The 26,066-nt window shown below is 46.7% G+C and overlaps 1 protein-coding gene across 1 annotated transcript in view; it reads left to right on the top strand.

Annotated features, from left to right (window-relative positions):
* Positions 1-26,066, top strand: part of LOC311241382 (voltage-dependent calcium channel subunit alpha-2/delta-1-like) — a 334,844-nt gene that overhangs the window by 220,507 nt on the left and 88,271 nt on the right. Inside the window, 8 exon segments of the mRNA XM_084330186.1 lie at positions 9,232-9,390; positions 10,471-10,575; positions 10,964-11,042; positions 11,295-11,344; positions 11,744-11,833; positions 15,310-15,390; positions 20,356-20,439; positions 20,988-21,062. Of these exon segments, the coding sequence (XP_084186312.1) occupies positions 9,232-9,390; positions 10,471-10,575; positions 10,964-11,042; positions 11,295-11,344; positions 11,744-11,833; positions 15,310-15,390; positions 20,356-20,439; positions 20,988-21,062 (723 nt within the window).

Here is a 26,066-nt window from a genome sequence, read left to right as displayed (position 1 = left end):
TAAGATGATACGTAGATTTAACATTGGAGAGAGAGAGAACATGAAGAGAGATAAGCAAGATATGATATCCACACACGATATGATGTAAAACATTAAGAACAAAGAGAGAGTGAGATGTGTGTGTTTGTGTGTGTGTGTGTGTATGTGTGTGTGTGTCTGTGTGTGTGTGCGTCTGTGTACAGACGTGTGTATTGTATGTGTGTATTGTGTGTGTGTGTCTGTGTGTGTGCGTCTGTGTACAGACGTGTGTGTATTGTATGTGTGTATTGTGACACAGGGAATGTGTGTGTGTGTCGGTGTGTATGTCTGTGCGACTGTGTGTGTCTGTGTCTGTGTGTGTGCTGTGTAACTGTGTGTGTCTGTGTGTGTGTGCTGTGTCTGTGTGTGTGCTGTGTATGTGTGCTGTGTCTGTGTGTGTGCTGTGTATGTGTGTAAGAGAGAAAAGACACAAGATTAGAACACACGATATGATGTACTGAAATGTCCATCTGCTATCTTGAGGCTGTTTTAAGAACATCAGCCAGACTGTCGCCCTAGTGTCTTTGAGCCCTGCTAGTTGACCTATATTAAACTAGTCAAGACTAACCCCTTTCCTACCTCCACCCTCGTATACACATTTTCCCCAACAATACGCTTTAAAAAAAAAGTATGCAGTCCTCAAGTTCAAGTTTAAAAATGGCCACTTTTCTGGGCGCCAGTTAAGAGGTTAAAGAAACAGAAAACGACAGTTTGCCGATGACAGCCAGCTATAGCAGTTCCATTGACTTCAAATTAGGGATGCTCGATATTGGCTTTTTTACCGATACAGATATACCGATATTGTCCAACTCTTAATTTCCGATACCGATATTAACCGATACCGATTATATGCAGGGTTTCCCCCCCCAAAAAACTGAATAATTTCAGGTAATTAACATTACATATCTCTTGTCGTGTAATTAACACAACATTATGCATACTTTGACAATAAATAAAATAATCATTTGTTCTTACTTGCTTGCCTGGGTAAATAAAGGTTAAATAAATGTAAAAAGAATATATATATATTTAAACCGATACCGATATTTTCCGATATCACATTTGTATGCCAATATCGGTAGGCCGATAATATCGGACATCCCTACTTCAAATGCCATTTTCCTCACACTCAACCCCCGAAGTGTCACTTCTATCTTTTCTTCTGCTCGGTCTAATCCAAATTTAACCGATTTGACATAATATGATAATGTCCCACAATGTCGCTGCCCATTTTCCAACCGACTTCCTGACTTTTTGGAGAGCCCCAGAAGTGTGTCCTTGTGAGATTGCCAATACACTTACTGTAGCTACTTGAAGGCAAGTAAGTGTATTGCCACAAATGAGAGAAAAAAAGCCACAAAATCGAATTCAAAAGATCTGGGCCCTCATTTATCAATAATGCGTAGAAAGTGTTCTATTTTCGTTCCTAAGCACGGAATTTAGAATGTCTCTACGCACAGAAAAATTGGGATTTATCAACCGTGCGTGCACAGGTCGTATGCACACTCCGTGTTGATAAATACCAATGTTCTTACCGTCTATGCTCGTGCATGATTGTAAGCATTTGCATACTGAACCGCCCCTAATTAACCATATATGGTAGTGAAACACCCCCATGGAATGTAGAATAATGGACTAAGCGGACATGAAAGTTTATTGAGAGCGAGTTCTCCGTGATCAATCTCGCTCTCAGTGATGTTTCAACGGAGGTCATCTATTCTAACTAGGGCCGTCCCCGACTAAGGATTTGGATGGTCGACTAGGATTGGCCAAAATGTGCCGTTAGTCGACTATTGGTAAAAAAAAATAAAAATTAAATATTATTAAAAAAAACAAAAAGAAATGTATCATTCAATTCGGGCTGTGGGGGGTGCTTAATGTCTGAAGGAGTCGACTGAAAAAATGATAAAAGAAATTAAAAAATATTAATATTTTTTATTATTATTATTTTTTTATATATATTCGACTAAGAGGTTGGCCAGTCGACTACGGCTCCTTTCGACCGATTAGTCGACTCATCGATTAATAGGGGTCAGCCCTAATTCTAACCAACAAATTGAAGCTAGAAAGCATTTAGTTGTGACCAATCTTATAAACACAAATAATAGTATTTAACTTTTTATTTTAAACAATATTTAATTGCGTTTGGAGGTGGGTGTTCTGCGTCTCCCCCCCCCCCCCCCCCCCCCCCCCCCCCCAACTGCGCTCTAAAGGACTCTTGTTTGCGCTTGAGCCCGTTATAATTGCACTGGGTCGTTCGTTGGGTTGGTCAGAGTCATTAACTATGGCTTCAGTGGATAACCCCGATCACCTGCATTTAAGCGATATTTAAATTACAGATACCCCAGTAATAACATTACAATTTAATTCAATACAATGCATGCCTTCCTCCCGGTCACCAGCAACGACATGTATCAGCCAAATGCGCATCGCAACATTGACTGAGTGGAATCCCTTTCTATTCACATAACTGAATTTGTGATGGAGCTTTGATAGCTACATGGGTGGTACAGTAACAGTCTATTGCTCGATCCATCTCCAATATATCCCGATGGACCGTTCCGGTGGCCAAAGACCCGAGGGTGGAGAGGACTTGAATGTGCATGGGGATGGCATTTGTGCTTTTTGTTTCACGCTCCAATTTGGGTCCCAAATTGCGGTACAAATCAAGGAGAATGTCTCTCGGGTAGCGGACTCTAGTTAATATTATGTTCTCTCGGCAAATACACTGCCCTATCTGGCTATCTCTGAAAACAGCTCCCCGCGGAGCACAGTCAGCGCACCCCGTAGTATTCCGATAACGCTGTATAGATAAACCATGCTGCATTCATTCGGAAAGAAAGCCCTACAATCCCAAGCGTTCATTTTGATAAATCCCACACTTTGCATAGAAATGATCGTACGCACGGTTTACGCACATATCTGTGCATACGCAGCATTGATACATGAGGGCCCTGGTCTCTCCTCCTCTCCACTCCCCTCCCCCTCCCACATTCTCTCTTAACCTTTTCACCGCGGTTAACCGTCTGTAGTGTGGTAGTGAAAGGGTTAATGGAAGTAAACAAACCAGACCTGTTGTGTTTTTAATTGCCTTTCTCTTCCCGGCCTCTCCATTTATGTTTTTTTGTTCAGAGCCTCGGTCCTAGCTAGCCGAGATGCCATTTTGAATCTAATGAAATTAGGTAGCAGCGTCATAAGTATATTGGTGGCTCCTGGCCAGCAGACCTTCCCAGAGTGATACTGAAGCCTTTGAGAGCAGACTTTTCCACAGCTTCTGCTAATAAGATAAGCCGGAGTGTGCCTGTGTTTGAGTAAGTGGTTTAGTTTGACCTAAGTCTTTGTTTGTTCTACTGTCTTTGTGGATGTGCTGTTACACATTCCAAGTAGCTTATTCATTAAGCAAATAGGGTGTGTGTGTGTGTGTGTGTGTGTGTGTGTGTGTGTGTGTGTGTGTGTGTGTGTGTGTGTGTGTGTGTGTGTGTGTGTGTGTGTGTGTGTGTGTGTGTGTGTGTGCGCGCACGTTCAGATTCAGATTACTTTATTCACCATATTGTACAAATGGAACGTGATTCGACATTACAGTGCATGATTTCTTTTCACAAATAGGAATAAACATAATAATAATAAATAAATAAGTGCAAAACAGGACAGAACAGTGAGACAACAATAAGACAGTAAAGTGCAGTGGTTGGGGACATGGGTACAGTGCAGCACAGTTCAAGTCCAGAGGTGTGTGTGTGTTGTTGTGTGTCTGAATGCGAGTATCTATTTTTCCATATATCTGTGAACCTGTCTTTTAAGATGCTGCACCCTACTGCCTTACTGACTAGCTGTACAGATGGTGTTATGATTCACAACTCCTTGGTGCAACACACACACACAGACAGACACACACACACACACCACATTTACATGTGTGTGTGTGTGTGCGTGTGTGTGTGTCGTGCGTGTGTGTGCGCGTGCGTGTGCGTGTGTGTGCATGCATGTGCGCACATGTGTGTGCGTGCGTGTGCGCGCATGTGTGTGTGTGTGTGTGTGTGCATTTCTAGTGTTGGGATGTACTCTACTTAAGTGACAGCATGCCAGCAGGTGCAAATATATAGCTTGTGTAATGAGGGTGAACACACACACACACACACACACACACACACACACACTAGCACACATGCCTCATTAACCATAGAAGTGACTTGAAGTTACATGACCCCACTAGTATGCTGCCGTATAAAACCTAAAACTCAAAACTCTGTGTGTGACTGTGATTGTCTCCGTTACCAGTCCCCAAATGACATCACGGCATGAATCAATCTGCCTAGACTGTATGACATAATGTTCATTTTGTGATGGTGATTGTGCCCATGCATGTGGTTGTGATTGTGGTTGTGATGGTGATTGTGGTTGTGATTGTGGTTGTGATGGTGATGGTGGTTGTGATTGTGGTTGTGATGGTGGTTGTGATGGTGATGGTGGTTGTGATGGTTATTGTGGTTGTGATGGTTATTGTGGTTGTGGTTGTGATGGTGGTTGTGGTTGTGATGGTGATTGTGATGGTGATTGTAATTGTGGTTGTGATGGTGGTTGTGGTTGCGGTTGTGATGGTGATGGTGGTTGTGGTTGTGATGGTGATTGTGGTTGCGGTTGTGATGGTGATGGTGGTTGTGGTTGTGGTTGTGATGGTGGTTGTGATGGTGATTGTGGTTGCGGTTGTGATGGTGGTTGTGTTGTGGTTGTGATGGTGGTTGTGATGGTGGTTGTGATGGTAGTTGTGGTTGTGATGGTGGTTGTGATGGTGGTTGTGATGGTGATTGTGGTGGTGGTTGTGATGGTGGTTGTGGTTGTGATGGTGTTGTGATGGTGATTGTGGTGGTGGTTGTGGTTGTGATGGTGATTGTGGTGGTGATGGTGGTTGTGATGGTGATTGTGGTGGTGATTGTGATGGTGATTGTGATGGTGATTGTGATTGTGGTTGGTGATGGTGATGGTGGTTGTGGTTGTGATTGTGATGGTGGTTGTGATTGTGATGGTGGTTGTGATGGTGGTTGTGGTTGTGATGGTGGTTGTGATGGTGGTTGTGATTGTGATGGTGATTGTGATGGTGATTGTGGTTGTTGTGATTGTGGTTGTGGTTGTGATGGTGATTGTGATTGTGGTTGTGATTGTGGTTGTGGTTGTGATGGTGATTGTGATTGTGGTTGTAGTTGTGATGGTGGTTGTGATGGCAATGGTGATTGTGATGGTGGTTGTGATTGTGGTTATGATTGTGGTTGTGATGGTGGTTGTGATTGTGATTGTGGTTGTAGTTGTGATGGTGGTTGTGATGGCGATGGTGGTTGTGATGGTGGTTGTGATGGTGGTTGTGATTGTGGTTGTGATGGTGATTGTGATGGTGGTTGTGATTGTGGTTATGATTGTGGGTGTGGTTGTGATGGTGATGGTGGTTGTGATGGTGGTTGTGGTTGTGATTGTGATGGTGATTGTGATTGTGGTTGTGATTGTGGTTGTGGTTGTGATGGTGGTTGTGATGGTGATGGTGGTTGTGATTGTGATGGTGGTTGTGATGGTGGTTGTGATGGTGGTTGTGATTGTGGTTGTGATGGTGATTGTGATGGTGGTTGTGATTGTGATTGTGGTTGTGATTGTGGTTGTGATTGTGGTTGTGATGGTGGTTGTGATGGTGGTTGTGATGGTGATTTGGTTGTGATTGTGGTTGTGATTGTGGTTGTGATGGTGGTTGTGATGGTGGTTGTGGTTGTGATGGTGGTTGTGATGGTGGTTGTGGTTGTGATGGTGGTTGTGATGGTGGTTGTGGTTGTGGTTGTGATTGTGATGGTGGTTGATGTGGTGTGATGGTGGTTGTGATGGTGGTTGTGGTTGTGGTGTGATTGTGATGGTGGTTGTGATTGTGATTGTGATTGTGGTTGTGATTGTGGTTGTGATGGTGGTTGTGATGGTGGTTGTGATGGTGGTTGTGATGGTGGTTGTGATGGTGGTTGCGGTTGTGATTGTGATTGTGGTTGTGGTTGTGATGGTGATGGTGATTGTGGTTGTGGTTGTGATGGTGGTTGTGGTTGTGGTTGTGGTTTGATGTGGTTGTGATTGTGGTTGTGATGGTGATGGTGAGGTGGTTGTGGTTGTGGTTGTGGTTGTGATTGTGGTTGTGGTTGTGGTTGTGATGGTGGTTGTGATTGTGGTTGTGGTTGTGATGGTGGTTGTGATGGTGGTTGTGGTTGTGGTTGTGATGGTGGTTGTGATTGTGTTTGTGATGGTGGTTGTGATTGTGGTTGTGGTTGTGATGGTGGTTGTGATTGTGGTTGTGGTGGTGATGGTGGTTGTGATGGTGGTTGTGGTTGTGGTTGTGGTTGTGATGGTGGTTGTGATGGTGGTTGTGGTTGTGGTTGTGGTTGTGTTTGTGGTTGTGATTGTGGTTGTGGTTGTGATGGTGGTTGTGATGGTGATTGTGGTTGTGATGGTGGTTGTGTGGTGATGTGGTTGTGTTGTGGTTGTTGGGTTGGTTGTGATTGTGTGTGTTGTGATTGTGATTGTGGTGGAATTTGATCGTGTGAAAGGGTGGTGTGGTGATGGTGAAGAGGTTGAGGTTGTGGATGGTTGTGATTGTGGTTGTGGTTGTGATGGTGGTTGTGGTTGTGATGGTGGTTGTGGTTGTGATGGTGGTTGTGATGTCTCCATGCATGGATTCATTACACTTTGAGAGCCAGTCCGTGTTTTCCTTTTTACCCCTTGAATGCCCCAAATCCACTCCAATGTTAACGTAATTGCCTAATCTATGTTTTAAATTATGGCTATGTGTCTAATCTGCCCGTCGCTTATCAAAGACTAATTTTCCAGTCAACATTGTCAAAGCAGATTGTTTTTTATCGCTTCCTTTCCATTTGATAGCATTTGCAAATCACTCGTTTTCGCGGTAAAACAACACATTCTATGATAATCGCCTTTTACTGTAATATTCTATGAATCGCTTTCAAATAACGCTAGATAATCGATAGTATATGTGTGCGCACGCACGCTCGTGCCGCGCGCTGATAATCGCTGCTCTTATTTCCTCATGGCTTTTACAGTCAAAACAGCCATATCACATATAGGGGAAACGCTTATATATCCGTGAAAACGAGTCTGATTATCCTAAGACTGATAACATAGATTCCTTACCTGAGATCAGATGGTATCCAAATGGATTATTCCACTTCCTGATCACCATTCGAAAAATCGATCATTGTATTGATCAACCGTGTATACAGTAGAACACATAATCCCTGCTGCTCTTCAGGCTCCGGAGTGATGCCGGTCGATGCCGGCTGCGTGAGTGAGACGTAAAATGTGGAGTCAGAAATCCTTTCTCCCATTCACTTTGATTGAGTCCAATCCAAAAGGGTGATTTACCATCTGGGAGACGATAGGGGGCGCTTTTTTCACATCTGAGCGCCGGCGGTGCCTGGATATCCAACGGTAGGCTCGCTTGATGCAATATGATTTCAGATCGCTAATAAAAAAATAACTAATAAAACGAATATTCTCGTGAGTGGGCATTCAACCCGGGGGTAATAACACGAGAAAACTCGTGGGTGGCATTCAAAGTGTTAAGGGTTAGGGTTATAATCTATATGAGTGCAATCTTGAAGTTTGCCTGACAAGGCGCTCAGCGGGTCAGGTACTGGGCAGGACTATTGCATGAGCACTGCCAGGCTTAGGGATTCCACTTCCACTGGGGCCACCCATACTGAAACATGTATGCAGTCATTCCATAATAATAATAATAATAATAATAATAATAATAATAATAATAATAATAATTCATTACATTTATATAGCGCTTTTCTAGACACTCAAAGCGCTCCCCAATGTAGGGTGGAAATTGCCACCTTCACCACCACAAACATGCTGTGTCCTTGTACTAGAAGAGCTATAGAAATACAGGCAGACAGTCATTCAATCATTCATTTAGGCAGATGTTGAGTGTTAATGAGCCATGTCCTGTGTGTGCATATGTGCGTGCGTGCATGTGTGTTTGTGCGTACACTGCATGTGCGTGTGTGCATTTCTGTGTGTGTGTTTGTGCACTAAATAATAAAATATATACACACAAATAAATTAAATTATGTCATCAACTTCCCGCCAATGTTAGAACAAAAACTGTTTGGTATGTTGTTCACCAGCTGTCCTACTGTCCTGCTGGTGGAATGTCGCAATAATCAAGCTCTCTGTTTTGTTTTTCACTTCCATATGCCACTGTTCCTCTCTTCCTTTCAATCCTCCTGTCTCTTCCTTTAGCGCCCCACGGTCCGTGTGTAGCTTCTAATAGTGTCTTTTCTCACGTGTGTAGCTTCTAATAGTGTCTTTTCTCACGTGTGTAGCTTCTAATGGTGTCCTCTCTCACGGTCCGGAACAGAGTAGTCTAGTTTAATATTAATATCATCTTTATTGAAGCTATACTGGAAGCTGTTTGTGAGCAGCTGCAGAGTAAAATACAGTTTTACAACAGAGCAATGGGTTCTTTATAGGACACTCCACCTAGAAAATAAAGTTGATTTATTATGCCTATAATCTCACACATGCCCCAGAGATTTAAACCAACCGTCTTGTACAAATCTCATTTGTTTTGTGAGTTTAAGAGTTGGGAGGTGTGCCAGTAGGCATGGTGCCGTCATCTTTGCAATGTCTTGTGTGAGATTTAAAACGAATGTACACCTGAATGGGTTAAACTTCTTCCACCCAAAATGGAGTGAGTTTAATCTTTGCCATTGAAACCCAGGCTCACTGAAACAATGCTGTATTATTATACCTCTCTTCACCTGAGGGCAGCTCCAGAACCAGGGGACCCGTTCAGCGACCACCCGGAACCACTGGCCTTAGAGCAAATGATGTCAATGAATAATAATAATATTCATATAATAAAAAAAATATTAGATATATTTTAACAAAGAAAACAGTGTACATATTATGTACACTGTTTTTTTAGTTAAAATATATAGATATTCTTTTTCTTCATTTTGCCTCAGTGAATCTTAAACGTGGTTCAGGGGACCCTGAATTGGTCGCGGGCCCAGTTTCTGGAGGGCCCTGCCACGAGAGCAGTTATAATACAGTAGGTTTCAGTGTATGTATTTTGTATTAAAAACTATTAATACAAAATCTACTCCAGTGCCTCCCTCCTCCACCTCCCGTCATCCCTCGCTCCTCCTTCCCGTCTCCCTCCAGTTCAGCTCAGAAGCCACGCAGGCCGCCTGCTTCGAGAACCTGGTGCAGGCCAACGTGCGCAACAAGAAGATACTGAAAGACGCCGTGCACACCATCTCCGCCAAGGGCATCACCAACTACAGGGGCGGCTTCGAGCTCGCCTTCCAGCAGCTCTCTGCGGTAACCTGTGTGTGTGTGTGTGTGTGTGTGTGTGTGTGTGTGTGTGTGTGTGTGTGTGTGTGTGTGTGTGTTGTGTGTGTGTGTGTGTGTGTGTGTGTGTGTGTGTGTGTGTGTGTGTGTGTGTGTGTGTGTGTGTGTGTGTGTGTGTGTGTGTGTGTGGTGTGTGTGTGTGTGTGTGTGTGTGTGTGTGTGTTGTGGTGTGTGTGTGTGTGTGTGTGTGTGTGTGTGTGTGTGGTGTGTGTGTGTGTGTGTGTGTGTGTGTGTGTGTGTGTGTGTGTGTGTGTGTGCGTGCGTGCGTGCGTGCGTGCGTGCGTGCGTGCGTGCCGCGTGCGTGTGATGGGAGCGTGTGTGTACCTCTGAAAGGTCACTTTGTTTAAAAGATGAAACACTGTCTCGGTTCTATTCTTTCTCCCAACGCTGTCACCTGAGAAACAGACCAGCCCACCGAGTTAAACCCCATGATTACATGCATTAGTCTTGATCATGGAAATGATAAAACAACATCAGCCAGTAATAGCTTCATCTAAATGGATTACAGTGAAGGGTGTGTGCATGTCTCCCTCTTGTGGTACTATTGGGGACTGCATGTATTTCAGAGTGAGAGAGAGAGATCCTGTCTCCAATTTAAGTATACAGCATGTGTTACACAGTTAGATGAGCTTCACACCTGACCTGAGAGGAGCCCCGCTCAACCACGGTCCTCTACGATTGGCTACTGATCAACTCCACTGGAGAAGTTGGGGGTTAAGTGCCTTGCACAAGGGCACTTCAAAAGAGTATTTTAGGGTGGGGAGAGCATTATCCATATCCATTGTACTTTACACTTGCTTCTACTCTGTCCGCATATAAACTGTTGACTCTGGGACGTCATTCAGTCAGTCCTTCCCTCCTGCAAGCACGTCCGGCACAAAGTACACACTAATAGTACACAGCCGGCACAAAGTACACACTAATAGTACGCAGCCAGGAGAAATGGGTTCAGGCGCGTCCGGCACAAAGTACACACTAATAGTACGCAGCCAGGAGAAATGGGCGACGGCCAGAGAGTGTGACTCATGTGCATCTCTCTCTCCCCCTCAGATGAACGTGTCGAGGGCGAACTGCAACAAGATCATCATGCTGTTCACCGACGGAGGAGAGGAGAGAGCGCAGGAGATCTTTGACAAATACAACCCTGACAAGTCGGTAGGGCTGGAGACAACACACACACACACACACACACACACACACACACACACACACACCACACACACACACACACATATACACACACACACACACACACACACACACACACACACACACACACACACAGTGATATATTAGGTTATTGTGTCTTGTAGAATTAGTTGATGGGCATCCTGGTCGCTCAGTGGGTTAAGGTCAGGGTCATACCCTTCCCTCTCCCCCCCCCCCCCCCCCCCCCCCCCCCCCCATCTCTCTCCCCCCCCCCCCCCCCCCCCCCTCCACAGTGTACTAACCTGTAAAGCAGAAGGGCCTTAACCCTTCACTGCCGCACTACCAAACGGCTAATTTTCCTATTACATTTGTTCACATTTTGTTTATCCAACAGGTGCGCATCTTTACATTTTCAGTGGGTCAACACAATTATGACAAGGGGCCGATACAGTGGATGGCATGCAACAACAAAGGTAGGCTGTTGTCATGGCAACATGTACACCCTTAACCCTTTCAGTTCACGTCTTTTGGAATCTTTTCATTAGATCATCATTAGAATGTTCAGTTGCCAAAAGTCCAATCGTACATCTGAAAGCATTCAAAAGGAGGTTAACTATTCCAAAAAGAAAAGGGTGATACACTGGAGTTTTGGTCTGATTGTGTCTGTTGTTTAATATGTTGTTTAAACAGCTTATCTTATCTAGCTTTATCTCTTTCTGTTTCAGGATTCTACTATGAGATCCCCTCCATAGGTGCTATCAGAATCAACACGCAGGTAAACACTCTCTCTCTCTCTCTCTCTCTCTCTCTCTCTCTCTCTCTCTCTCTCTCTCTCTCTCTCTCTCTCTCTCTCTCTCTCTATCTCTCTCGCTCTCTCTCGCTCTCCCTCTCTCTCTCTCTCTACCTCTCTCTCTCTCTCTCTCTATCTCTCTCGCTCTCTCTCGCTCTCCCTCTCTACCTCTCTCTCTCTACCTCTCTCTCTCTACCTCTCTCTCTCTCTACCTCTCTCTCTCTACCTCTCTCTCTCTCTCTCTCTCTCTCTCTCTCTCTCTCTCTCTCTCTCTCTCTCTCTCTCTCTCTCTCATACACATTAACCAGTGCATCTTGCGCCCTCTAGTGGTGAAGTGTTGTAAGTAACAGTAACACGGCTGCCCCTTCATGTTTCCGCTGACAGGAGTACCTGGATGTCTTGGGCAGACCCATGGTGAAGGCTAACAATAGGGCCAAGCAGGTGCAATGGACCAACGTCTACCTGGATGCACTGGTATGTTGTCAAACACGTTAAACACACTCACAAACACATTAACACTCACAAATACATTAAACACACTCACAAACACATTAAACACACTCACAAACACATTAACACACTCACAAAACACATTAAACACACACACAAACACATTAAACACACTCACAAACATTAAACCTCACACTCACAAACACATTAAACACTCACAAACACATTAAACACTCACAAATACATTAACACACTCACAAACACATTAAACACACTCACAACACATTAAACACACTCACAATACACATTAAACACTCACAAATACATTAAACACACTCACAAAAACATTAAACACCTCACAAAACACATTAACACAACACAAACACATTAAACACACTCACAAACACAGTAAACACACTCACAAACACATTAAACACACTCACAAACACATTAAACACACTCACAAACCTTAACACACAAAACACTTAAACACACTCACAAACACATTAAACACACTCACAAACACATTAAACACACTCACAAACACATTAACACTCACAATACATTAAACACATCACAAATACATTAAACACACTCACAAACACATTAAACACACTCACAAACACATTAAACACACTCACAAACACATTAAACACACTCACAAACACATTAAACACTCAGAAAATACATTAAACACGCTCACAAACACATTAAACACACTCACAAAACACATTAAACACACTCACAAATACATTAAACACACTCACAAACACATTAAACACTCACAAATACATTAAACACACTCACAAACACATTAAACACACCCACAAAACACATTAAACACACTCACAAAACACATTAAACACTCACAAACACATTAAACACACTCACAAACACATTAAACACACTCACAAAACACATTAAACACACTCACAAACACATACTGGGGCCCTTACCAGAGACTCACATACTGTAACTGGGGCCCTTACCAGAGACTCACATACTGATGGTTTCTGCTGTAAAAACATCATAACGTGCAAACCTGTGATTGCAGATAAAGGTGTTGCTAGAAGCAGCTGTTCATATTTTGCAAGTAAAAGTGGGATTGCAGGCGAGGTGATGATTTTGGAAAACACAAAGAAAGGCATCGGCAGAAGCACCAGCTGCTCATGCGTCCTACTAAACATCCTCCCAGAGCGTTCTACTAAACATCCTCCCAGAGCGTCCTACTAAACATCCTCCCAGAGCGTCCTACTAAACATCCTCCCAGAGCGTCCTACTAAACATCCTCCCAGAGCGTCCTACTAAACATCCTCCCAGAGCGTCCTACTAAACATCCTCCCAGAGCGTCCTACTAAACATCCTCCCAGAGCGTCACGGTGGTGTAGTGGTCAAACACTGTCGCCTCACAGCAAGAAGGTCCAGGGTTCGATTCCCGCTTGGGGACCAGGTTTCCATGATGCCAGTTACCCAGGTGGGGTATCTCCCAGGCCTTTCTGTGTGGAGATTGCATGTTCTCCCCGTGCTCGCAAGGGTTTCCCCCCCGATAAGATAAACCCAATGGAAAAACATGCACAACAATAGATCGCTAACACTGTGGCGTCCTTGACGAAGACGGACAGGAGCACTTGGATTGGTCCCCTGGCGCGGCTCACGTTGACGCCTGTCGGCTCCCGGCTGCCCTTGGGGGGGAAGGACGACGGGATGGGTTAATCGCAGATACGAATTGCATGCATGCATCGCATGTGTGCCGATTGATGACCTCGGAGCAGGTCCTAAATTAAATTATATTACTAAACATCCTCCCAGAGCTTTCTACTAAACATCCCCCAGAGCGTTCTACTAAACATCCTCCCAGAGCGTTCTACTAAACATCCTCCCAGAGCGTTCTACTAAACATCCTCCCAGAGCGTTCTACTAAACATCCTCCCAGAGCGTTCTACTAAACATCCTCCCAGAGCGTTCTACTAAACATCCTCCAGAGCGTTCTACTAAACATCCTCCCAGAGCGTTCTACTAAACATCCTCCAGAGCGTTCTACTAAACATCCTCCCAGAGCGTTCTACTAAACATCCTCCCAGAGCGTTCTACTAAACATCCTCCCAGAGCGTTCTACTAAACATCCTCCCAGAGCGTTCTACTAAACATCCTCCCAGAGCGTTCTACTAAACATCCTCCAGAGCGTTCTACTAAACATCCTCCCAGAGCGTTCTACTAAACATCCTCCAGAGCGTTCTACTAAACATCCTCCCAGAGCGTTCTACTAAACATCCTCCCAGAGCGTTCTACTAAACATCCTCCCAGAGCGTTCTACTAAACATCCTCCCAGAGCGTTCTACTAAACATCCTCCCAGAGCGTTCTACTAAACATCCTCCCAGAGCGTTCTACTAAACATCCTCCCAGAGCGTCCGTGAGCGAGCGAGAGAGTGAGTGAGTGAGTGAGTGAGTGAGTGAGTGAGTGAGTGAGTGAGTGAGTGAGTGAGAGTGAGAGAGAGAGAGAGAGAGAGTGAGAGAGAGTGAGTGAGAGAGAGAGAGAGTGAGTGAGAGAGCGAGCGAGTGAGTGAGTGAGTGAGTGAGTGAGTGAGTGAGTGAGTGAGTGAGTGAGTGAGTGAGTGAGTGAGTGAGTGAGTGAGTGAGTGAGTGAGAGAGCGAGAGAGTGAGAGAGAGAGAGTGAGTGAGAGAGCGAGCGAGTGAGTGAGAGAGCGAGTGAGAGAGTGAGTGAGTGAGTGAGTGAGTGAGTGAGTGAGTGACTGAGTGAGCGAGTGAGTGAGTGACTGAGTGAGCGACTGAGTGAGTGACTGAGTGAGTGAGCGAGCGAGCGAGTGAGTGAGTGAGTGAGCAAGCGAGTGAGTGAGTGAGTGAGCGAGTGACTGAGTGAGTGAGTGAGCGAGCAAGTGAGTGACTGCGTGAGTGAGTGAGAGAGCACCCCATGCATAGCCGATGTCGGCAGTCCCATGGGAAACAACATCCTTTTATCAACAAATCCTGCATGAATCCAAGTTGTTTTGGCACTTACAATGGCTCCCAGCGTGTCTTTCTTGAGCCACAACTCAGTAAACTGAAACAAGCTGTTAGGATATATGTCATCACTCACTGATAGGAAGCTGTCAGCCGCTGCCTGCTGGACATCCTGCCTGCACGCTGCACCATGAAGGCCTCACACCGGCCGGCCTGTGGAGGTCCAGAGTGTAGTGCCCCTGTGCTGTCAGCTGCACCCATTGACACCCATGGAGAATGCACCCTGTGTTGTAAGCAGATGTTCAACAGCAGCATTAAAAAAGAACCTTCCAGCTGCTGTACTGTCCACCCGCACACATGCAACAGCCATGGTTCTGGGAATTAAAATGTATATATTAAAATGTATATTTAGTGTACAGGGTTTTACACAAACAGAGATATTGATAAATGTGTCCTATTTGTGTGCAAAGTAAAGCATTGTTGTTGTTGTTGTTGTTGTTGTTGTGTGTTTTGTGTGCACGTTGTGTGTTCTGCGTGGCAGGAGCTGGGCTTGGTGATCACAGGAACGCTGCCCGTCTTCAACAAGACCAGCAGCAAGGCTGACAAGGAGAGGGGCAAAACGGTAAGATGTTCCCGATCACGTCATCCCGTCAGCCGCTACAGCTCAGCACCTACTAGGGCTGGGCGATTAATCGAGTCAAGCACTTTGATATTATGTTATGTTGTCTGTTTAAGAAAGAGTGCAATCAATGATTTTATTGAAAAAAAAAGAATCGTGTGAGAGAATCGTGATGTCAATTCTTAGAGAGAAAAATTGTGATTCACATTTGAGCAAGAATCGCCCCCCCAGCCCTAGCACCCACAGTATCATCCCGTCAGCCACTACAGTATCATCCTGTCAGCTCCTACAGTTCAAACTACAGTCTATCTTGTTTACTTATGAGATATGCTTACCTCTAGGGAAATATGAATACATCATGATAACTTCCCTACTGATACTGTATCAATACATTGTTATCTGTACTTATGTAATATGGGATATTTTTCACAGTAGCTTGCTATTACATATGTTTATGAAATACTTTAAACAATAACAATGTTTTTTAATGATCAAAAATTAATTAAAAGGTCACGGAAAGACTGCTTGAAATTCCGCAAAGGCCTTGCATTTTTATCCGGTAATTGTTTCATGATTTTTTTACTCACAGATGTAATAGATTTGGGGCATTTTATTTCCCTAAAAAGGATATCTTTCATCCTTTCTTCGTGTGATCATATTGAATTAACATCAAAATAATAATAATAGATTCCGCACACTTTTATACTCGCTCCCGCTGTATTTATTGCAATCAGCGTTCCGATCAAAGGATCTTCATCAGGATTACAATATATTGCATCTTTGAACCGAGTCGTGTCATAGATATCATATCAGTGGCTCCCTTGTTATTCCCACGCCTATTAACCATCTCTCAACTGTACCCTGTAGCAGACCATATATACAGGCTAGTAACGGATTTCGATTAACTTTATCAACCATAATTAATTTACAACACTTTGGTAACTGTAATGAATTACTGAAGAAAACACAGTAATAAAATTACAGCTACTTAAAAAACTAGTGATTACTTACACAGAAGCATGTTTGAAAAAGGGAAAACGCATTCATGAAAATGTATTAGGTTACGTTACTGTGTCGGGAGTAATCCGAACAACTATGTTACTAATTAAAATTGTAAGAAAGTAATCGTAATTAGTAACGGAATACATTTTTTAAAATAACCCTTTCCTATCTGTCTGACACTCTGACCCCACGGGACTAAGGTTTATGTAGGCCAAGCGCCAAACGACACGCATTAAGAACACACTCACTTACCGTCTCATCCTTCCCTTTTATCTCCCTCTTTCTTGTGGCACTTCCTTGTTTCCTTGTGTTGACCTGCTGTGGTCACTCAAAGCCCTCCTCCACGCTTCCTACAGGAGGAGGAGCGCTGTCACTCAAAGCCCTCCTACACACAGGAAGAGGAGCACGCTGTCACTCAAAGCCCTCCTACACACAGGAAGAGGAACGCTGTGTCACGAGGCGCGAATCAAAAAGAGATCAAACCAGAGAGATCAGAGACACTCCAGTAGCTAAACGCTTCAAGATGTGACTTTATACCCCGCAGGGTGCACAAGGCCTACTGTATGTAGATACACCCCCAGATATGAGTAAAGAAGGACATGCCTCTAGCAGGGGTGTAAAAAGTACCCAGAAAGGAAGTGAAAGTATGGATACTGTCTCAAAATCTTACTCAAGTAAAAGTCAGAGTGTCTGGCTAAAAACACACTTGAGTAAAGTCAAAAAGTTTCTACTTTAAATGTACTTAAGTACTAAAAAGTTAAAGTTAAAACTTTTTTCTGACTGTCTATTCTTCTGATAGTAGGTGTTTAATCAAAGATCCCAATGTTTAGTCTTGCACAAGGACCAATCAGCATGGGTATGGGTGGGTTCATTTTCCATTGATGGGGAATAAAGAGCGGCCGCAGGATTAATAACGTTAATGTTAGTTCGGCCAGAGAAACAAATATACTAATTAAAATAGTTGGACCTGCAAGATTTGTACTTTGTACTTTGTAGGTCTGCATTTTAAATGTAAGGAGTAAAAATTATGTTTTTTTTCTCTGAAATGTTAATTGAGTAAAAGTACAAGTATACAAACCTAATAATACTTAAGTAAAGTACAAATCCCCCAAAAAAGTACTTAAGTATTGTAACGAAGTACAATTACTCAAGTACTTTACACCCCTGATAGGGAGTCACGGTAGCCTCTATAGTGAGTCACGGTAGCCTCTATAGTGAGTCACGGTAGCCTCTATAGTGAGTCACGGTAGCCTCTATAGTGAGTCACGGCAGCCGCCTCTATAGTGAGTCACGGTAGCCTCTATAGTGAGTCACGGTAGCCTCTATAGTGAGTCACGGTAGCCTCTATAGTGAGTCACGGTAGCATCTATAGTGAGTCACGGTAGCCTCTATAGTGAGTCACGGTAGCCTCTATAGTGAGTCACGGTAGCCTATAGTGAGTCACGGTAGCATCTATAGTGAGTCACGGTAGCCTCTATAGTGAGTCACGGTAGCATCTATAGTGAGTCACGGTAGCCTCTATAGGGAGTCACGGTAGCCTCTATAGGGAGTCACGGTAGCCTCTATAGAGCCTCTATAGTGAGTCACGGTAGCATCTATAGTGAGTCACGGTAGCATCTATAGTGAGTCACGGTAGCCTCTATAGGGAGTCACGGTAGCCTCTATAGGGAGTCACGGTAGCCTCTATAGTGAGTCACGGTAGTGTCTCTGGGGGAAGACATTGTCCAGATTTGTAGAACTGTACCCCATTTCCTTTTGATTCATTGCTCAAAAGGCACAACAGGGACTTGAGTCGTCTGGAAAGAAAAACACAACCCTCGAGAAAAACCGGTTCCTCAGAAGGAGTGGAGGACGAGGGGTTTGAAGGTTCCTCAGAAGGAGAGGAGGACGAGGGGGTTGAAGGTTCCTCAGAAGGAGAGGAGGACGAGGGGTTTGAAGGTTCCTCAGGAGGAGAGAAGGTTCCTCAGAAGGAGAGCAGGACGAGGGGTTTGAAGGTTCCTCAGAAGGAGAGCAGGACGAGGGGGTTGAAGGTTCCTCAGAAGGAGAGCAGGACGAGGGGGTTGAAGGTTCCTCAAAAGGAGAGGAGGACGAGGGGTTTGAAGGTTCCTCAGAAGGAGAGGATGACGAGGGGTTTGAAGGTTCCTAAGAAGGAGAGCAGGACGAGGGGGTTGAAGGTTTCTCAGAAGGAGAGCAGGACGAGGGGGTTGAAGGTTCCTCAGAAGGAGAGGAGGACGAGGGGTTTGAAGGTTCCTCAGAAGGAGAGGAGGACGAGGGGTTTGAAGGTTCCTCAGGAGGAGAGAAGGTTCCTCAGAAGGAGAGCAGGACGAGGGGTTTGAAGGTTCCTCAGAAGGAGAGCAGGACGAGGGGTTTGAAGGTTCCTCAGAAGGAGAGGAGGACGAGGGGTTTGAAGGTTCCTCAGAAGGAGAGCAGGACGAGGGGTTTGAAGGTTCCTCAGAAGGAGAGGAGGACGAGGGGTTTGAAGGTTCCTCAGGAGGAGAGAAGGTTCCTCAGAAGGAGAGCAGGACGAGGGGTTTGAAGGTTCCTCAGAAGGAGAGGAGGACGAGGGGGTTGAAGGTTCCTCAGAAGGAGAGGAGGACGAGGGGTTTGAAGGTTCCTCAGGAGGAGAGAAGGTTCCTCAGAAGGAGAGCAGGACGAGGGGTTTGAAGGTTCCTCAGAAGGAGAGCAGGACGAGGGGGTTGAAGGTTCCTCAGAAGGAGAGCAGGACGAGGGGGTTGAAGGTTCCTCAGAAGGAGAGGAGGACGAGGGGTTTGAAGGTTCCTCAGAAGGAGAGGAGGACGAGGGGTTTGAAGGTTCCTAAGAAGGAGAGCAGGACGAGGGGGTTGAAGGTTCCTCAGAAGGAGAGCAGGACGAGGGGGTTGAAGGTTCCTCAGAAGGAGAGGAGGACGAGGGGTTTGAAGGTTCCTCAGAAGGAGAGGAGGACGAGGGGTTTGAAGGTTCCTCAGGAGGAGAGAAGGTTCCTCAGAAGGAGAGCAGGACGAGGGGTTTGAAGGTTCCTCAGAAGGAGAGCAGGACGAGGGGTTTGAAGGTTCCTCAGAAGGAGAGGAGGACGAGGGGTTTGAAGGTTCCTCAGAAGGAGAGCAGGACGAGGGGTTTGAAGGTTCCTCAGAAGGAGAGGAGGACGAGGGGTTTGAAGGTTCCTCAGGAGGAGAGAAGGTTCCTCAGAAGGAGAGCAGGACGAGGGGTTTGAAGGTTCCTCAGAAGGAGAGCAGGACGAGGGGGTTGAAGGTTCCTCAGAAGGAGAGCAGGACGAGGGGGTTGAAGGTTCCTCAGAAGGAGAGGAGGACGAGGGGTTTGAAGGTTCCTCAGGAGGAGAGAAGGTTCCTCAGAAGGAGAGCAGGACGAGGGGTTTGAAGGTTCCTCAGAAGGAGAGCAGGACGAGGGGGTTGAAGGTTCCTCAGAAGGAGAGCAGGACGAGGGGTTTGAAGGTTCCTCAGAAGGAGAGGAGGACGAGGGGTTTGAAGGTTCCTCAGAAGGAGAGGAGGACGAGGGGTTTGAAGGTTCCTAAGAAGGAGAGCAGGACGAGGGGGTTGAAGGTTCCTCAGAAGGAGAGCAGGACGAGGGGGTTGAAGGTTCCTCAGAAGGAGAGGAGGACGAGGGGTTTGAAGGTTCCTCAGAAGGAGAGGAGGATGAGGGGTTTGAAGGTTCCTCAGGAGGAGAGAAGGTTCCTCAGAAGGAGAGCAGGACGAGGGGTTTGAAGGTTCCTCAGAAGGAGAGGAGGACGAGGGGTTTGAAGGTTCCTCAGGAGGAGAGAAGGTTCCTCAGAAGGAGAGCAGGACGAGGGGGTTGAAGGTTCCTCAGAAGGAGAGCAGGACGAGGGGGTTGAAGGTTCCTCAGAAGGAGAGCAGGACGAGGGGGTTGAAGGTTCCTCAGAAGGAGAGCAGGACGAGGGGGTTGAAGGTTGTCCTCCTGAACTTAGCTGTTCTTCTCCCCCACCTTCTCTGTCAGGGGCCACAAAACCAGCTGATCCTGGGGGTGATGGCCATCGACGTGTCCCTGGACGACATCAAGAGGATGACTCCTCGTTTCACTGTGAGAGCAGAGACACACACACACACACACACACACACACACACACACACACACACACACACACACACACACACACACACACACACACACACACACACACACACACACACACACACTCACACACACACACACACACAGTTTAACCCTTTCACTATCACACTACCAAATGGTTAACCCTTTCACAGCGACAATATAGAAGGTTAACCCTTTCACTGCCACACGACAGAAGGTTAACCCTTTCACTGTCACACGACAAAGGGTTAACCCTTTCACTACCACACGACAGAAGGTTAACCCTTTACTACCACACTACAGACGTAACCGTAAAGTAAAGGGTTAACCTTCTCTAGTGTGGTAGTAAAAGGGTTAACCTTCTGATAGTGAAAGGGTTAAACGTGTAGGTGTGCGCGCACACACACACAAACCAGCATATTGAAAGCATGCACAGAAATGGCCGTAATGATATATTTATACGGATGTGATATTTCTCTGACGATGCTCTTCTCACTGATGTCCTGCACTGCTGTTGTGATCCTCATCCCGCCTAGTTTGGACCAAACGGCTACTACTTCGCCATCGACCCCAACGGCTACGTGCTGCTCCACCCCAACCTGCAGCCCAAGGTGTGTTGGGAGAAATACACAAGTCCTCTATTAGGTTAAAGTACAAACAAGCTGGGCCCTTATATGACACTGATAGTAGGAGTACTGATCTGGAGTCAGTCGGGTCAACATGGCCATATTACACCTCACTGTGACTTATGAGCCAGCCTGGGCTCGGATCAGCACTCCTTCTTTTGAGATTGATTGATTGATTGATTGATTGATTGATTGATTGATTGATTGATTGATTGATTGATTGATTGATTGATTGATTGATTGATTGAATGAAAACTTTATTAACAGATTGCAGAATGGGTACAATACAGTACAGCTCAATACACACAATTGTTAAGCGGATGCAGACCAGAGAAAAGACTTTCAATGCATCATGACATTTATGACATACACAACATACAAATATACAGTACTGTTACATCCAGACATTTATGACATACAAGATATACAAATAATACAGTACTGTTTAAGACATTAAAACTTAAAAAAAACATATATACATTCTAGGGGAATGAAACTGTACATTAGAGGGGGGTCGGGTGGGTGGGTGGGGTGGGGGGGGGGGGGGGGTGCAGTTTCGAATTGCAGCCACCCGTAGGTGTGAGAGTGGTTTTAAAAGTGGGTAGTGATTCACGTTCTTTTACAGCTGTGTGGGTAGGGTGTTCCACATTGATGTGGCATCATTGCGAAACGTGTGTAGTCTCTTGTTTGAGCCGAATCTGGGTTTAACATGATTTGTGGAGCTCCCTCTGGTGTAGTGATCGTGGACTTCACTGACCTTTGGGAAGTGAAGATGCTTGGTAAATACAGGCCTTGTGGAAAGTTATTCTTGTAAAAGTTAAATACCTTAGTCAAAATTCTACTTGAGAAAATAATGCCATTCTTGTGTTTAACCTCTAAAAGGTTATGTTGAAGTGCTTGATAGTCTGGCTCTGAAATGAAAAAAATAACTAGTCAAAATAACTAGTAACAACAGGGTTCAGAAAATGTGGAGTAAAAAGTATGATATTTTCTTTTAAATGTACTGGTTGAAATATATAAGTTCCCCACAATGAAAATAGGCCTAAGTACCTACAAAAGATACTGTATCATGTTGTTATTTTCTACTTCTGTCCATCACTTTATAACGATAGGTTATGTATATAACCTAGTTATATGAGTACTGGCTGAGCGTCTCGCTCTTTCGCCATATCGAGATATACCGCATCTCCAGTACCTACTGTACTTCATTAACGAAAACAAAGCACCCATGCACTTGACCAGGCCCCGCCCCAGTGTCCCCCTATAAGGCACCAGGCGTGGTCACACTCGCCCTTCCTCGGGAAAAGTTTTCCATCAAGAAAAACCCCCTCAAGGGACTTCAGGGCGCGCTAAGAGCGAGACGCTCAGCCAGTACTCATATAACTAGGTTATATACATAATCTATCGTTATATGGTCGTACTGGCGAATCGCGTCTCGCTCTTTCGCCATATCGAGATATTGGGACAGAGCAGACGCGAGGCCCGACAAATGTACCCCCTGAGGACCCGCAAGCCCTACCACCAGGGGGGAGGGGAGTCCCGTCACCCCCCCTTCCTAGTGAAGAGGGGGCGGCAGTCAACTCCACCCAAGTGCGAAAAAGAGGGAACTAGAGACCCCTAAAAACGCACAGCACAGGCCAGCCCAGTCAACGTGTAGCAAAGGGCAATGCCCTCGCACAACCAATGTGACAGGCGCTGTTTTGACAGTGCCTTACCAGCGCGAGAGCCACCGTAACAAACAAAGAGCTGATCGGTAGCCCTGAGGTCCTGAGTCCGGCTGAGGTAAACCCCCAAAGCCCGGACCGGACACGACAGGTGAAGGCTCACCTCTAACTCACCAGCGTGAGGAGGCGGATGAAACGCCTGAACCACAATATCCCTGGAGCGAAAAGAGCTCCGGATATTTTTTGGCACGAAGACTGGATTAGGCCTCAGAGTCGCACCGCTATTGACACGAATAGACAAGCACTCAGGCCGCACCGAGAGAGCACAAAGATCCTGATCAAGATCCTGCGCTCCCGACGTACCCGCTCCAACAACTGACGTATCAGATGTATGGGGGGAAAAGCGTACAGAATCCCGGGCGGCCATGGATACATCGAGAAGGCATCCACCCCCAAGGGAGGATCGTCCCCCCGACTGACCGAGAACCACAAGGGGCACTGGTGAGACTGTCTGCTCGCAAACAGATCCACCGAGGCTTCCCCGAAGCGGTCCCAGACCTGTCTGACTATGTCTGGATGTAGTCCCCACTCGTCGGGACGAGGACCGCCCCGCGACATCACATCTGCGCCCACATTCTCCCTGCCAGGGATGTGGAGCGCCCTCAGGCTGCGCAGATTGCGAGACGCCCACAGCCAGTGCTCGAACGCCGCCCGGTGCAGACGGATGAAGCGTACTCCACCCTGTCTGTTGATATACGCCGCTGCCGTCATGCTGACCGTCCTGACCAACACGTGCTCGCCCACCACAAAGTGGCCGAGCCGTTTGAGGACCAGGAGGGCCGCCTTCAATTCCAACACATTGATGTGCATGGCAGACCGGGCAGCATGGACCGTCCAGCTGCCCCCCACTGCGTTGGTCCGACACGTCCCCCCCCATCCCGTGAGGGAGGCGTCGGTGAAGACCGTGACGTGTGACCGCCTGCCACCCATGGGGATCCCGCTGGTGAGGGTACCAGGCCTCCTCCAGTAGGCGAGATCCCCCCGTATCGACAAGGGAACCTTCAAACGTTTCCACTTGTCTCTCACCGGGTCTATTTTCATACTGGAAAACCACCTCTGTATCCTCCTCATGAAGAGGAGGCCAAGAGGGACCACAGAGTGAGCAGATGCCATCATACCGAGCAGGCGCATCACATACAGCGCCGTAACCGTCCCCAGGACGGAGACCCCTGAGCGCGTCGAGGATAGACACTCGCCGCTGCTCCGAGAGGGTTGCCCTCATGGGCCTTGAGCTTAAAACCAAGCCCAAGTACTCCACCTGTTGACTGGGAAGAGGCGTACTCTTCTTCCAGTTCACAGCAAAACCCAGCTTCGTGAGGAATTCCACCACCAACCTGGTATCAGACCTGGCGACCTCCTTCGACCGGCTGAGGAGCAGAATGTCGTCGAGATAGAAAATAATTCGTATCCCCTGACGACATATAGGCTCCAGCGCGGTCGCTACGCACTTGGTGAATGTGCGGGGGGCCAGAGAGTAGCCGAACGGCAACCTCTGGTATTCGTACGCCACGCCCTGAAACAGGAACCGTAGGTATTTCCTGTGAGGAGGGAAAATCGGGATGTGAAAATACGCATCCTTCAGGTCTATGGAGGTGAACCAGTCTCCCACCCTGACAGTGTTTAACAGGTGTTTGACGGTCAACATTCTGAACCGTCTCGCCACAATCAGACAATTGAACGCGGACAGATCCAGTATAGGTCTGACACCTCCCGTTTTTTTGGGCACCAGAAAAAAACGGGAGTAGACGCCCGACATCGCGTCCTCCCGTGGGACCACGACTACGGCTTGCTTCGCCAACAGAGATTGGATCTCGTCAGCCAGAGCTGTCACTGCTGCCGACCCTGACAACAGGGTCTGCACCAAACCTTAAAACAGAGGGTGGGGTTGTGCGAATTGCAAGACAAGCCCCCGCCTCAACGTTCTCTCCATCCACTTCGACATATGGCACTGCTGTAGCCATATGTGATGATACTCCCAAAGCGCACCCGCCGCCATTTGGCGCTGGCCCGCAAGGAACTGTAGATAGGCGGCCCGGTCCCACCCGCTGTGCGTAGCCAACTCTGGACCCGCTAACCGTGCGGGCAGGGCATTTCGTGGAGTCGGGACATCGGTCCCTGATACAACCCACGAGGCAATCGCACCCAAGGCGGGGCCCCGACAGAAAGGGCCGGTTTGATACAGGAGAAGCTGACATCATACCAGGTGACAAGAGCTCCCCCACTGAACACCCCTCCAGCATGGACCGCTGAGGGGCTGTTCTGCAGCTGGACATGCAAGGTGTGAGGACCCCATGGGTCCTACACACCGTAGCCCTGCAGTGATATTACTACCACCCAAATCATGCGCGCCTGCCAGACCACTCCCAGGCTCTCCGGAGTGGGAGGCACTAACGTGATACCCGACCTGGCGAAGGCTGCATGGCGTGAGGCGGTGTGGGGCCCAGGTCAAATACCGCCCGCGTTCCCGCAGAACGACAAAAAAGTCCTTCCGCGGAAAGAGGAGCCTTAAGGAGAAGAAACCTTTCCTCCTCCCCAAGGGAAGACTGCTCCAACCAGAGATGCCTATTAATAAGTGTTGATAGCATCCTGATCCTCCCTGCGGTTATAGCTTGCGACTGATTCAAGATTTTTATAACCCCAAAAACATGCACAATGTTTTCAGCGTCGGCTGGCCCTGCAGCCCCACTACCCGACGCCAATGTGGACATTGAGCCACGACACTGGCCGCAGCTAAATTCCATCCTATGGCGGTATAAACATCATCAGTCCATACTGCCACCTCGGCTTCCGGGTGGGACACCGTTCAACCCCGCCAGGGCAAAGGATCGATGCTACCTGGCTCTCAAGCCAAGGCACACCTGCCTTGCGCCCCGTTGTCAGCCCATTTACCCGTAAAAAGGGCAAATAAGTCTCAGCAAAACCCCCCACATTAGCTACCGACTGACCTTCATCAATGAACCGGTTAAGAGGAGGGAAAAGCGGTGACATCCCACAGCGGGGAACAGTGGAACAGTGACCCAGCATTACAGCATTAGCATTAGCAGCGCGCTCCAGGATAGCCGGGAAAACGTCCAACTCAGAGTTACGTTTACCCAGATATCCTGCCCCTTGCGCCAATACACAACTCGGTTGTCTCACAGGACAACAAGCAGTATTACTAACGCCAACATTAATGCCTGATGGCACAGAGCCTACCTGAGCACGAGTTAGCCCGATAGCTAAACATCGCGCGACGTCCCTCGATCTGCTGTCAAAAGACGAGGAA

Source organism: Notolepis coatsorum, assembly GCF_963971535.1.
Source record: "Notolepis coatsorum genome assembly, chromosome: 15".
NCBI lineage: Eukaryota > Metazoa > Chordata > Actinopteri > Aulopiformes > Paralepididae > Notolepis > Notolepis coatsorum.
This window is presented reverse-complemented; position numbering and strand designations above follow the sequence as displayed.